At 36.5% G+C, this 15,349-nt stretch overlaps 2 protein-coding genes across 2 annotated transcripts; both read left to right on the top strand.

The window, feature by feature from the left end:
• The first annotated feature begins 4,748 nt into the window (after nt 1-4,748).
• LOC137716822 (serine/threonine-protein kinase-like protein At5g23170) lies at nt 4,749-6,199 on the top strand. Its single transcript, XM_068456192.1, has one exon. The coding sequence runs from the start codon at nt 4,782-4,784 to the stop codon at nt 5,838-5,840; it is 1,059 nt and encodes a 352-aa protein (XP_068312293.1). The 5' UTR covers nt 4,749-4,781; the 3' UTR covers nt 5,841-6,199.
• A 3,358-nt stretch (nt 6,200-9,557) lies between these two features.
• LOC137717904 (zinc finger transcription factor YY1-like) lies at nt 9,558-14,693 on the top strand. Its single transcript, XM_068457409.1, has 6 exons — nt 9,558-9,860; nt 10,662-10,720; nt 11,521-11,720; nt 12,138-12,227; nt 12,948-13,091; nt 13,872-14,693. Exons 1-6 carry the CDS (start codon nt 9,775-9,777, stop codon nt 14,412-14,414), a joined length of 1,122 nt encoding a protein of 373 aa, XP_068313510.1. The 5' UTR covers nt 9,558-9,774; the 3' UTR covers nt 14,415-14,693.
• The last annotated feature ends 656 nt before the right edge of the window (nt 14,694-15,349 follow it).

The raw sequence follows: 15,349 nt of genomic DNA, 5'->3' as shown, positions 1-15,349 counted from the left end.
TTTTTAATCTTCATTTAAAGATCATTTGTTAAAAAATAAAAAAAAAACCTTTAAATCGGAGAGATTATTTAGTATTCAAACTGTTGATTTGTTTCATACAATTTGATGCATAAAAAATATATAATTTTTGTAAAAATAATATTCAAATATAAATTAAGAAATTAAACGATTTTAATTATAAAATTTATACAATAAAAATACGTATTATTCCCTAAAAAATTAGATTTAAATTCAACTTAGAATATCAAAAGGGTGTTAAAGGCTTAAGGGGTGGGGGCCGAAAACAACCAGGCAAAGCCAACCAGCATCTAAAATTCTAAAGAAGCCATTGCAACATCGTGACAACGACTCCAAGCTCGAAAACGAAATATGTGTGGTATCCTCTCTACCCAAAAACCAGCATGTCATAAGCCTTCTTGGAACGAGGCAAGATCACTCGAACAACAACAAGCTCATTGTCATGGAGTTCATGCCCAATGGCTCTCTCCATGACCTACTTCTTGCACCTACACCGCCACCGTGGCCTAAACGTCTAGAAATCTTCTTCCAAGTTGCCCGCGCGGTCCAATTTCTTCACGAAGGGAAGCCTACGGTGATCCACAGTGACATCAAGTCTGCAAATATTTTGTTCGATTCAGATTGGAATGCCAAGTTGGCGGATTTTGGACTTGCCGTGCTCTTTGACTCGCCGAGTCAGGTGAGTCCACCCGCTGCAGGTACTATTGGATACTTGGACCCTTGTTACACCACACCTAGCAAACTAAGTACCAAAAACGATGTGTTTAGTTTTAGTGTTGTGTTGCTTGAGATTATTAGCCGTAGGAAAGTCATCGATGTTTCACCAGCTTCGATAGTGGATTAGGCAGTAGCATTGATCGAAGAAAAACGAATCGACGAGATTTGTGATGCAAGGATAGGGCTTCCAATGGACATGTCAAGCACAATAAGGCACATTTTATATGTTGCAGCGAGGTGTGTATCGTCCAACGTAGAAAATGTTGAAAGTACAACACCAGTCCATAACTTAAAGCCCAGCTCATTATGAAGTCTTGATGTTCTAGATAAATTATACATGGGATTTTGCTAGAAAGCTCTAGCAAGCATGTCGGTGGATCACTAGCTAGAAGGATCTAGCTATTTGTACAATTGTGAGGTTGTCATACAAAGCCCATGTCGGTGGGCTGATTGTAGAAAAGCCTAGAACAATTCTAGGATGAAATAAGTCCATTCCACCGACTTAGAAAGTCGGTTTGGCAAGTCTATAAATATGTAATGGTGTAATGCAAGTAAACAAGTAACCAACCAAGCAAGCTTGTAAGCAAGCAAGCAAGTGAGAGTGAGAGGAAAGAATAGTCTTGTAAGAGTGTGAGTGCTCTAGAGTTTGTCTCTAGAAAGTGAGTGAGTGTCATAGCTTCTCAAGAGTGACTTTGATAGTTTGTGTTGTAATATTTTGTTTGTGTAATACAAGTAATTTGTTTACTTGTATTGTCTCTCCAACACTTGTGTTAGAGTTGTGTACTCTAAGTTTTTCACCCCAACAATTGGTATCAGAGCGGTACGATCAGGGACCGTCTCTATTAAAGCTTTTGAGAATCGTGAGAAGTTTAGTACTTCGCAAGATTATTCGTTAATCTTGTTCGGCTTATCGAAGCTCTGCCGACACGATGGGAGACCTTCAAGTTGTTGGAGGAATCAAGAAGTTGAACAACAAAAATTACAACACGTGGGCGACGTGTATGGAGTCTTAACTACAAGGCCAAGATCTTTGGGATGTCGTTGGCGGTAATGAAGTTACGCAGCCAGAAGAAGACACCAGCGGCGCTTTGAGGAAGTGGAAGATCAAGGCAGGTAAGGCCATGTTTGCCTTAAAAACCACAGTTGAAGATGACATGTTAGAGCACATACGGAAGGCCAAGACACCAAAAGAAGCATGGGACACCTTCGCCACACTCTTTTCAAAGAGGAACGATACAAGACTGCAGCTTCTCGAGAACGAGCTATTATCAGTGGCCCAAAGGGACATGACGATTGCGCAGTATTTCCACAAGGTAAAGTCTATTTGTCGTGAAATTTCTGAATTAGATCCTAGTGCTGCCATTGTAGAATCCAGAATAAAAAGAATAATTATCCATGGATTGAGACCCGAATATCGAGGCTTCGTTGCCGCTGTACAAGGATGGCCGACCCAACCATCACTTGTTGAGTTCGAGAATTTGCTTGCCGATCAAGAAGCTTTGGCAAAGCAAATGGGAGGGATCTCGTTAAAAGGTGAGGAAGAAGCGCTATACACCAAAAGTAAAGGCAGCTTTAAGCAGCGTGCTGGTGGTGGATCTAAAAGAAATGGTGACAAGGAAAAAGGTCATCAAGGAGGAGGGAGTTCTCGGCCAGGGGGAGCTCCGAAGTATCACGGCAACCGTGGTCATGACGTCCCGTGCAAACAACAAAGACGTGTAAATTTGTATCCGTGTGTCCTTATTTAACTGACAAAAGATGCCATGTGGCTGATCATCCAGTCTTGTTTTTTACCAGAGAGGAAATGACGGAAACAGTTCAGTTAATTGGTCACGTGCTCAATCCGCTCGAAGGATAATGTTATCATATGATTTTTATTTTGTGTGAATCTTTGAAGCCATTGGTTTTGCCAAACATTTTGGAAAGGTAATTGCATTATTTCCCCCATCAAACTATATATGTCTACTTCACGAAAGCTTTTGGTTGTTTGGTCAATTGTGGAAGTAATGTTCATGCCACATTGGTTTGTCAAATTTCTCAAAGCAATACTTGTTTTTACCACCACCACGACTTTGGGGTTCAGCAGTTGAGCTATATTACCAAATCGATCAATGGTCTGGACCATGGATAACACATCGAGAAAATTGTTGACAATGTGAATTTTTCAGAATATAGAATGAGGGTTTGGAGCTTCGAATTTTGGCTTTCATTGATTTACCAAGTAGCAAGTAGAAACTACAAATCTAAGCTCTAAATAATATTTTTTTCACGCTAAAGCAGTCAATCACATAAAAGCAAATTGATTAAAAGTAAGGTTTTTGAACCGAACTATCTCTTTGAGGTAAAATGGAATTAGTTAATTTTTGTATCTACCGGACACTATTTTGAGCAGTATACAACTAAGGAAAGAAATTAGATACATTGGATACACAGTCATAATAGTGTTTTTATCCAATAAAAAAATGTTACGTGAAGTAAAATTAACACAACATCAAACCATAGGTCAGTATACCTGATCAATCTAAGTTGCCCTCGATAATTACGCCCAATAATTTCTCAATTGTACTATGTTCAGGTGACCATTGTTTCATATGCCATAAACGTTTTCTTTAACACCGACGGTCCGACGGTATGTAGTAATATTTAAAGTGAAAGTATAAGATTTGGTTTCCATGGGATATTTTAAGGGTTGTATTCTCATTGATTTTATTAACAGACACGATTATTCCAGATAGAACGAATCAAGTGTCTATTATACTTATTTAAATCAACTAGTTCTTCGTTTAGGAGTGTTTATATTTTTATAGTTAGAAGTTATAAGTTCGAATTTTTTTCATTTTTTTGATTGAAAAAATATATATTTATGATCTAAACCTCACTAAGCATAATCTCTGTAACTCCAAGAAAATGTGCAAATATGAGTCAGACATGTTTAGTTATCGTATTGTGTCTTTCACGTTCCACCAAAGTTTTTCTTTCGCATAGTTAAAGATTATCTTCAAAAATCACATGGTAAGTAAATTTGGATTTAGTCAAGTTGACTAGAACAATGTGTTTTCCTTATGTACTCAATTCGATTTCCTTCCCTATAATTTCGATAAATTTAGTGTAAAATATTGTTTATATAAAATAAAAAAAATTATCACATCGTAGAAAAAGAAAAAAACTCCAAGTTAAGCATTAGATTGGTCTCAAAATCAATTCCACTATGTGCAGATATCATATCTTCATATAAAGTCTATAATATAATTTCAAATCGAAGAGATTATTTAGTGTTCAAACTATCGATTTGTTTCATGCATTTGGATACATAAACAATATATAATTTAAAAAGAAATAAATTTTCAAATATAAATTTAAAAATTAAATGATTTCAATTATGAAATTTATATAACGTATTATTTCCTTAAAAAATAGATTTAAATTCAACTTAGAATATCAAAAGGGTGTTAAAGGCTTAAGGGCTAGGGGCCGAAAACAACCAGGCAAAGCCAACCAGCATCTAAAATTTTAAAAATTTCTAATGAGCATTCTTTTGGAGCATCGAAATCTCATCCCTCCTCACAATCCCTTTTCTTTTGGAGCATCGAAATCTCATCCCTCGTCAGAGTTCCTTTGCTTTTTCTCAGCAGCACTACTCACTACCTTTTCCTTTTCTCAATAACTCTTTCTTTTTTATGGATAGGGATGGTCTATGCATCTCATTGTTCGAAAGCAAACGATCAGACAATCTGAATTATTCAAATTGAATTTAATGGTTATTGTTAACTCATTTTGCTGAATCATCCCATATAAATAAATGATTTAAATTTCTGAGTCCTTAAGCTAGACAACAAAGTCCAAAGAAGATTCACCTTTTCTATCTACTCATTCTTCTTTTGACGTCTCCCCACAGCCACTTTATTCGCTGGCATCTCCAAAAGCACTTCCAGCTTTTTCTCCTGCCAACTCTCACCTACATACATATCCAATCCATCAAACTTCATCACAATCAAACACTAAAACCATACATTTTTCGGGGTACCAAAGTTTAATTACTTCTTGGTTAAATGGTGGGCTTTGATTATGATGAGCTTGTAAACGCAACAGGAAGCTTCTCTCCGACTCGGCTCGTCGGTAAAGGTAGCCATGGAATGGTCTACAAAGCCATGCTACTCAACAAAATGGTTGCCCTAAAGAAGCCATTGCAACATCGTGACAACCACTACAAGCTCGAAAATGAAATATGTGTGTTATCGTCTCTACCCAAAAACCAGCATGTTATAAGCCTTCTTGGAACGAGCCAAGATCACTCGAACAAAAACAAGCTCATTGTCATGGAGTTCATGCCCAATGGCTCTCTCCATGACCTACTTCATCTTGCACCTACACCGCCACCCTGGCCTAAACGTGTGGAAATCGCCATCCAAGTCGCCCGCGCGGTCCAATTTCTTCATGAAGGGAAGCCTACAGTGATCCACAGAGATATCAAGTCTGAAAATATTTTGTTCGATTCAGATTGGCATGCCAAGTTGGCTGATTTTGGACTTGCCGTCCTATTTGACTCGCCGAGTCAGGTGAGTCCACCTGCTGCAGGTACTATTGGATACTTGGACCCTTGTTACACCACTCCTAGCAAACTAAGTACCAAAAACGATGTGTTTAGTTTTGGTGTTGTGTTGCTTGAGATTATTAGCTGCAGGAAAGTCATCGATATTTCTAAGTCACCAGCTTCGATAGTGGATTGGGCAGTAGCATTGATCGAAGAAGAACGAATCGACGAGATTTGTGATGCAAGGATAGGGCTTCCGATGGACATGTCAAACACAATAAGGCACATTTTATACGTTGCAGCGAGCTGTGTATCGTCCAACGTAGACAATCGTCCGACGATCGGAGAGATTGTTACGGAGATGGAAAACTGTGTTATCGAGCGAGTTAGGCTACCGATTTGGATTAGTATGTTGAGGAACTTGGTGAGGAGGAAGAAAAAAGATATAGCTAAAAAATGGCAGCAGGAAAAATGTGTAACAGTACTAGAACAAAGTGATGATGGTGTTCTTGGTGATCATGTCTCAAGTGGGAAGCTGTTGCTGTGGCAGGTTTTGGCTGATGCTGGAACGGAATAGGAGGAAGGATTCTTAAAGCTTGTTATGGTATAATGGGATGAGTCGACTCGCCACGACTCGGTTGAGTAAGCAACTCGGGCGGGTCAGTTGGAAGCAGCCTGCGGGCCTTTGCCTTTCCATGTAAGTGTCTGTGTGTGTGTGTGTATATATATATATATTATATTAGGTGTTTTAGAAAAACCTACCGGGCATGCAGTCCAAATAGAAGATTCCCAAATATTAGGTGGGCAGAGAATATCACGACGTTCGTGTCTATGTGCGTGTCATTCCAGGCTGATGGCACTGCTAGCTCTTCTTTTATTTTTATCCATTCTTTTCAAATAATGAGTACAAACTAATATATATGTTGATAATTATACATGGGGTTGTGTGTGTATGTATGTATACATGGTGATGAAAAGTTTAGGGAGAGATTGGTTTATTCTCGCGCACCCAACGAGAATGGCTGGCAGCGGAACTGAAATCTTAGTGGGGGGCGACACACAAGGCAGAGACCTTATCAACTGAGCCAACCCTCGTTTGCATGCATGTATGTATTCATGTATATATCTTCGTGTATGTCTACATACGCTAGACCTATGCTAGACCAGTGGAAAACCTATACTAGCTAGAGTAACATAAATCAAATTGAATTACAGAGAAAGAAACACAACAAAATTATGTACCAATAATCAGTGGTTCCAAGTACACTACCTCTCACCATGCACAAATATTTCTTCCATCGAAAGTTTTCGGAAATTCGTCGGGGTGAAATTGGGTTTCAGTAAAATTTGGGCTTCTGTGAAATTGGGTTTGGCCCAATACAGAAGTGGCCCGAAACCAAAAATTGTTTTGTCATTTCCGAAAATCTGGATCCCGGTACAATTGGTTCGGTTTCGGTACCCAATATTTTTCCCATACCGAAAAAATTGGTTTGGTTTTCGGTTTCATGATTCAGTTCACTTACAATTTCACAAGGGTTGTGTTATTTACATATCCGTTTTTACCTTCTACAGTTCTACCTACTCTTATCAATTTTTGTTCATCGATCTACTTCAACTCATTCAATTAAACGATAAAATTTAAGAGGAGTTTATGAGAGGTAAAAATGACACATGCCTTTTTACTTTCCACGCGCTCTTTTTAATTTTTGTCCATAGATTTTGTTCAATTCATAAAAGGAAAAGTAAAAAAAAAATGTGTGAAAGATACAAATATGTGTGGTGCCACCCCTTGGCAAATATTGTGTCTTTTTCGACAACTAAAAAGAAAGTGACCCATTGTTTGTAAGATTGCAAACTGTTACCAATTTGATTGGGAAGGAGACACAATGTAATTCCAAATATTTACGACGTGATGCTTCCAAAACGACTTAATCAATGGGGATTCTGGAAAGTCTGTTTAACACAGGGAACAAGAAGAAACACAAAATTAAAAATACGAGAGATTTATAAGTGAAGGGACACTTGAAATAAAAACTTCTCTCTACTTGTCTAATTACATGTGCCGGTTCTATGGGCACATTAAAAAATCTCCCTAAGAACCCAATGGGTTATGGATAGGGCTGGTTCGGTATGGGATACCAAACCAAAAATGGCATACCAAATCCTGAATCGAAAATTTTCGAGACAAGAATCCGACGACCGATCCCAAACCGAAATTTTGGGATTCTCAAAATATTTTCGGTATTTCAGGATTTCCCGAAACCGAACTTGCATCAAAATCCAAATCATCTAGATTGAAATTGAAATCATTTGAACCAACGTTAAAAACCTAAATTGAAATCGGAGAGAGAGTGACAGTGAATCGGTGGTCGAGAGAGATGGATAGAGTAAAGAGATAGTCAGAAGAACCCACATCCTCCTCTTAACTCGAGCCCCCAATTTGAAACCCTAAGCCCCAATTCAAAACCCTAACCTTAATTCGAAACCCCACACACACAGAGACTGGAGACTGGAGATAATCGGTGATGGGGGATGAAGCCGTGAGGTGTGGTGGTGGTCGGAGTGGAGAGAGTTCGTTGAAGTCAAATTGTGAGAGGGTAGGAGGCTGCTAAGCTTCAAATTCGAGAAGGAGAGATCAAATTCGAGAAGGAGAGACAGAGAGAGAGAGTCTAAGGTTGAGTGAACTTAGTCTGAGTCCTTCAAACGAAGCCAAACTCTTGGTGAGGATTAACGATGCTATCACTTGAGTTGCTGCCATTCTTGCAACATGTTTTTTAGTGAGGGATGAAAAGTCGAGAGAGAGAGAGAGAGAGAAAGAGAGAGAGAGAGAGAGAGATCAGGGAGGTTAGTCGAGAGAGAAAGGTGAGTCACTTGTGTGATGTGGTTGGATTTGAAGATGGTAAATAAGGAGGAGAGAGATCGAGAGAAATCGGCGAGGATGAGAGAGTAGGGTGAGGTGAGGTCGAGAGAGAGTGACTGAGGGATGGTTTTATTTGGATTCAACGGTTGAGATTAAACCTCAACCAAATCCAACGGTTGTTACAATTCCAAATATATATTTAAAATGAAATAATATATATATTTTTTATTTTGGTTCGGTTCGGAATTACTAAACGAATGAAAATGTGAGACCGATTCCCGTATCAAAACTTAAGGTTCAGTTCGGGATTGGGTAACGAAATTTTAAGGATTTTCGGTTTGGGATTTTTTGGGTTCGGTTTCGGGATTTTTTGGGTTCGGTTTGGAATTTTAGGCATTTTTTTTCCATCCCTAGTTATGGATGCATTTAGCAAGGTGGAAGTTCAAAGGGTATAATGCTCTATGATTTATCAATAGTACCTTTTTCTTATACTTCGCATACTATATGGTCTATGTTGACAAAGAGATGCAGAGATGTACACATACATTGTCTTACATTCAATTCTAATACATAATACTAATTTAATGACATATCAATTGGATCTAAAACGTACAAAATATTCTTCTTTTAAGTCTAAACTTTTATCTTTTGTGAGTGGAGAAACTAACCATACTTTTGTACCCCCTTCAAATCCCAATTTTACTTCCTACCTTATCAAGTAGCTTCTATTTTCTCTGACCAAAAAAAGTAACTTCTATTTTACAACTGGTTAACTTAAAAAAGAGTTTATTATCCTCCGCATAATGTAAGTTCCATCACCAATAGACATGCAAATAAGGTAATGTTAATTAATACTTTATTAATAATTTAATCATCAATAATCACGTCAACTAATTTATAAAATATTATTTAAATAGATGATTCTTCTAGCATTACCAATTAAAAAAATAAAGTAAACACCGCAAATCGAAAATCGCCAAAATAAAGAGAAATTACTTGGGGATTTCGCAGGATTTGACTCTCAGTGTAGGTGGTTTTTAAGGCTAGTTCTATTCACACACGTCTTTTTACCTTGCACACAGTCTTGTTAATTTTTGTCCATTGATATTCTACTTCTTCAATTCATTCGATCCGATTACCGGAAATTAAGAGAGATGTGTAAGACGTAAAAATGAGTGTGTGGATAGCACCACCCATTTTTTAATCATCATAAAGATTTAAGTAGGGTGTTACCAAAATATTTCAATTTTCCATAGGAACCTATCGAAAATCTAATTTATAACGTATACAATTTTATACAAGTATAACGTATACATATAAGTAAAAATTTGTGCAAAATTATCGAATAATAAACGTATGTATTTATTCAGAAAATATATATTTATTTAATTTAAAAACATTTCTCTTTTGATTACCAAATTGAAAAGAGAATTTTGAATTTTATCCAGTTGGGTTCGGCTCTGGCCTTTCAGCGGACCCGCCAAACAGACGTCAAGTGATGAACCGACAGAACCGGAGCTGCTAAAGCTTAAAGCTTTTTCTCCTTCGCGGTCTCGCCCTATTACGAAACCCTAATTCTAGCCCTAACCCTAACCCCCAATTCCAACCGTGAATTTCTAATAAAGACGTCGAATAGAAGAAGAAGAAAGAGATGGACTCCCAATTCCATCACAATTACTTCGAGAGGCGCCCAATCTTCCGATCCAAGACTCCCGCTGTCAAATGGTTCAAAGAATGGTATCTATTTTCCCTTTTCTTTGATTTTTAATTCGATTATTTGATTTGGTCTCCGATTAAATTTAGATGAAGACGAGCAAGTACAAGCTTTTCAACTTACTGGGTTTTGAATATTAGTGGAAATTCAGTTTTCATCGTCTCTGAAAAGTCCCTTCGATTCTTGGGTTTTGTGGTTCCAGATTATATTCGAAATAAAGTAAGGTACTCTTATGGACTCAATTGTAGGTGTTGATTGTTGGTAAGAAGTGAGAAGGGTGCATTGGGTTGGTTATCTGATAAATCAAATTTTTTTTTTTTTTTTTTTTTTTTTTTGGAACAAACGATTTTATCTATATGGGAGAGCGGGAGTATGCTTAGCCACAAAAGGGCAAGAATATGGTACAAATTCGCGGCGAGAATTGAACGTAAGACCTTTCACTTACAAGTGAAGAGGCATACTAAGTGGCTCCGATAAATCATAAATTGAAAGAAAAGTTTTGTTTAGCAAATTCAAATTGAAGGAAACATAAAATGTCAGTTGAAGATTTGGTTACTGGAAAGTTGAGTTAAACGGCCTAATTTGATGTTCATTTATATCGGTTTAATGTTTAGGACCACAAAAGTGAAGAAACAACAATAGTTTTGTTGAATCTCTAGTTTTTCACTTATAATCGTGATTAAGATTCACGAACAATATGTCTAGAAGTGAGTTGCCGGCTTCTGTGGCGGGGGCTTGTAGGACCTTATGGATGAAGCATTTACTTGGATAATTTGAAGTACTTAACCTACCTTGGTTAATGGTTGCTACAAAATTGTTGTTAGGGTTCCGCAAGATGTCGTAGCAACAGGTGGAAGGTGCTCTCTAATGAAATGGGTCACAGGTACTTCTTCTTCCCCATCATGTCCTGTACGATGATTCCTGAAAATACTTCTACACCACTTTACGTTGTAGTACGAGTTTCGTAGAAATGAGAAGGATAGTATAAATTATTAAGTGTGTATGAATATAAAGAAACAGAAAATGAAATTTCTTATCATAAAAAGGAAAAAAGAGATATGGAATTAGTATTGCCTTCTGTATGATATATGAAGTCTACATACTATTCGAGCTATGACTGATCTAATTCGTCATAGAAGTCTTATCTACTCTATTTTCCTTTATTTTCTTTGATTTGTATATAATATTATTATTATGAAGAAATATGACATTAAAATGTACATCAAGGCCATTTATGTGCATCATTGTATGCACGAGTGCTCTTATTCGGTTAGTGCCAATACATACGTTAAGCACTTTCACTCACTATACTTTCCCAAGGTTGATATTTATTAAAAATCAATAGGGATTAGTGTCTTGGCTCTTAACTGAGATCTTTCTGCTTTTGTAAGCCTATGGTTTGACTTCTAAAGTGTTTTTTAGGTTGTACTTTCTTGAGTTTGTGCTATCATGTGTCTGTAACATCTGATAAAATAGTTATTAAGTTCTTGATATGTCATTTAAGTGATGCATTAGGTTTATTAAAAAGCGTTAGTTTTACTTTTGGCTTGAGGCTTAATGAATCACAAATAGGCTTAAGAAGGCCATCTTGGATTGACATGATGGGCGAGCATGTTCTGTTGTATGTCTTTGTTCCTATGATATGAGTTTGGACTAATTTCTCATTTTTTCTGTTTTCAATAGCGGATACATTAAAGGCTTTGAATGAGAAATCAAAGAAAACGGTGGCTCCAGAGCCAGAGCCAGAACCAACAACCGAAGTGCTTTTTCTTTGCAGCTATGACGGCTGTGGGAAAACCTTTATTGATGCTGGTGCTTTGAGGAAGCATTCTCACGTCCATGGGGAGAAACAATATGTTTGTCACTATGAGGGTTGTGGAAAGGTATTGTTTCCGTCTGTATGTTCTTTTCCTTGTAGTGTTGTAGTGTTGTAGTGTCTGTTATACACGGATAGAGTAAAGCTATGGGTTACTATCATGTCAAACAAATGGAGAAGAATTGTCAGTTTCTTAATTTGGTAACTAAAAGCAAAAAACAAGAAGAAAGTATTTGTTTATGTAGTTGGTCTAATAATTTTTCCCGGCACTTGTAAAGTCTTTTCAGTCCCAAATGTGCAATTCCTATAGTTCTTGTTGCACTAGTGTGGGTACTTTAAAGCAAGGATATATTGGTACGTACACTATGGAACTCTGGGAAAAAAGGGTAAAGGGAAAATGAAAATCAATGGATTGATACTGATATTCCATTAAGACTTTCTGATATCTTAGTGAATTTGAAAAATAATATTTTGAATGCTGCAGAAATTTTTGGATAGTTCAAAGTTGAAAAGACACTTTCTTATTCATACGGGAGAAAGGGACTATGTATGCCCTCATGAAGGCTGTGGTAAGGTATCATCTTATCCATTACTAAACTGTTTTGTTTCAAGTTATCTGGGCATCTAATGTTGAAGTTTTGACGGTTTAGTTGTACTTTCCCCCTGACAAACTATATGATTAGATTATCTGTCTGAAGGATGCAATATATTATCTTCCCTGCTATGTTATGTTAAGTTAGTTTTGTGCACATTGGCAAGGTAATTAGGTGCTGCACGTTACAGTTCTAGCGAGGAGTTTATAACATATTCTCAACTTATCATTGATATGTGGTGAAATTTTTGTTTATTTTTTATTAGTTCAATTTTTGTAGCTCACATTCCTTTTTAGAATGAACTAGAGTTGTATGTCTAATATAAGCTAGACCACACCCTACAAGTGGTTGGGTTTCATATTGTTGTTTTAAACTGCCATTCTTCACATTTGATGTTCGATTTATTTAAAGGAAAATAGAATCTGGTAATTAATTGCAGTTCTGGGCATCCTTGACAAAGGCTTTTTAATATAATGATTATTGTCATACAAGTATTTAAATTTTACACTTCCAATCAAAAAAAAAAAAAAAAACTGTCACTATCAGGGAAGTATCACCGTAGCTGTTTTCTTGAACCATTCTGTGCTTTTCATAAATTTGATGTCTTTTATGGGCTTCATAAATTCCTTTTATTTGTGGGTGTGTAATATGCATGACAGATTTTGTCGTGTGGTAATCAATTTCAAATATGACTTGTGCAGGCCTTCTCCCTGGATTTCAACCTTAGATCGCACATGAAAACACATTCGCAAGAGAACTATCATATCTGTCCATACCCAGACTGTGGAAAGAGATATGCACATGAGTACAAGCTTAAAAACCACATTGTAGCTCATCATGAAAAGGTTTGCTAATCCTGCCTCACTTTTATTATTTATGAAATATTTTGATGCTATTGTCTTCATTTGTTTTTGGTACAAAGTATTGTGTGAATGTTTCATAGCTGCATCTCGAACTGGTATCGATTTGAAGTATGAGTGCATTTAGTATGAAGGCAATATGATTTTTTTTTCCATTAAATTTGCATTGAAAGAATAAAAATATAGTTTCGATGGGAGAATAATACTCTACATGCAAATGATTTTCAGAGTGAAATTGAAGTAAAATATTCTTCTTAAATAGTTGAGATTTATGATTTATCCTATTTTATAAGTTGACATGTGGATTTCACTAATGTAAGAAACTAGAGCTTCAAAAGTCTTGTTTAGCAATTTACATAAGCATTCAAATCCAATTCTGTTCTTCTGGATTCACCAGTCCAAAGACGAAATCAGTGAGTATCGAAAAAAAGGTACTGGTAAGTCACCTTTAATAGGTGGGTAGCAAATCTTCTTGATGTGAATGACAGAGAACAAAAAAGGTGCAGGTAAAGGCCCGTTTTCTGTACAAATCTAAAGCTTGTGTTGCTTTCGTGCAAAATATAAAAATTCTTTATGAATTCACAGGCACATTAAGGTCCTCGTTAGTTCTTACTAACAGAATTATCTGAAAAATGAGGCCAAAATATCTCCCTTCAGTTTGGACATTCATATAATCACTGATATTAGTGTCATGCATCTATTTTTCTGGATTTTCTTAACATAGGAAGTATGGCTTGATTCGCAATGTTAACACTGATTTTGCAGATGCCCATCGACGAGCCAGTTTCTGTGCCAAAATATGCCACCCCACCTGCAGAGAAGCAAATCAGAACTCCGAAGCCTCCTTATAGCAATGCATCATTGGATCGCCCTTATGCTTGCCCTTATGATGGGTGTAATAAGGCGTACATCCATGAATACAAGCTTAAGCTGCATCTTAGGAGAGAGCATCCTGGCCATGTGTCTGATGAGAATGCAGAGAATCCCGCTAATAATGCTCACAACGAGATGGATGAAGCCAGTGATCAAGATGTGTATGCTGGAAAACGTGTGAATGGCAAAAGCCAGAAACAAAACAGGCCCAAACCTAACTTGAAGTACCCGCCTGCAAAAGTTGCTCAGCGTAAAGGCTCAGCTCCATCTCCTGCACCTATGAACACAATGAAGAAACCCTGGCCGATCAAAGAAGATGTTTACGACGAAGAAGACAGTGAAGAAACAGAGGAGGACCGTGACAATGTCGAAGATGGTTGGAGGTACGGTGAAAACAATGACGACGATGATGAGGAAACAGAGGATGAAGACTAGATAGTAGATATTCGTGGAGGCTCATTTTCATTTTGTTTCCTTTTTTTTTTTTTTTTTTTGTCAATTTTCTTCTAAAAATGGAGTTGGAGGCACTTTGTATGTAAAACCCACCTACTGCCATTTCTTTTTGTTTCTTTTGTGTTATGTTCCTTTGGAAGGGACACTGATTAAGCCTTTGGAGAGTCCAATCGGATTGGATCTGCACTGATTCATATTTGATATGTTAAGTTGTCGGGTTATCATATGAATGAATAATTGAATAGATCCTTTATTTAAGTAATTTGCCAATTCGGTCCGTGAATTATTATATAGGTAAAAATTAAGTCTATAACTACTTTTCCTTTATGAACGATAACGTTATTGGTTATTGGATTAAATTGTTAAATGTTAGGAAGAAGGAAATTAGTTGGAATCAAAACCGCACTAGGATGCTTGATCATTATGTTCTTAAATTCGTTAAAAATTATTAATTTGAAGTTATTTAGTAAATTTTCTATGAATTTAAGCCATGTGATTTGAGTAAGAAACACTTTGAAGTGTGGATTGATATTTTATACAGAAATTTGAATTTAAGAACTTGCTTTTCCAAAAAAATAGTCTAAGGAGTTAATTTTAGGGGTTAATTAATAGATTTAAAGTTTATATGCAATGTTAAGAGCTCATAGGCGAGAAATGATAGTAGTACACTTTAAATTTTGTTAAGTTCAAGTCACATGACTTAAAATGACAAAGGTTTAGATATAATACTTACAGAAGGGAGGAAATAGACAATTTATAATAATTTAAAGACTTAATTTTTAGAAAAAGAATTTAGAGCTGAAATTTTCATTTATATTGCTAACTACATTTTACACTCTTCAAGTTCAAGATGATTTTAAAAATGGACCATGAAGTTCTAATTTTCTCGCACTGAACAGTAAGGTTTTGAAATTGTT

Source organism: Pyrus communis, chromosome 15, assembly GCF_963583255.1.
Source record: "Pyrus communis chromosome 15, drPyrComm1.1, whole genome shotgun sequence".
Classification (NCBI taxonomy): Eukaryota; Viridiplantae; Streptophyta; class Magnoliopsida; order Rosales; family Rosaceae; genus Pyrus; species Pyrus communis.
The sequence above is the reverse complement of the archived record's forward strand: the minus strand, read 5'-3'. Positions and strand labels throughout refer to the sequence as shown.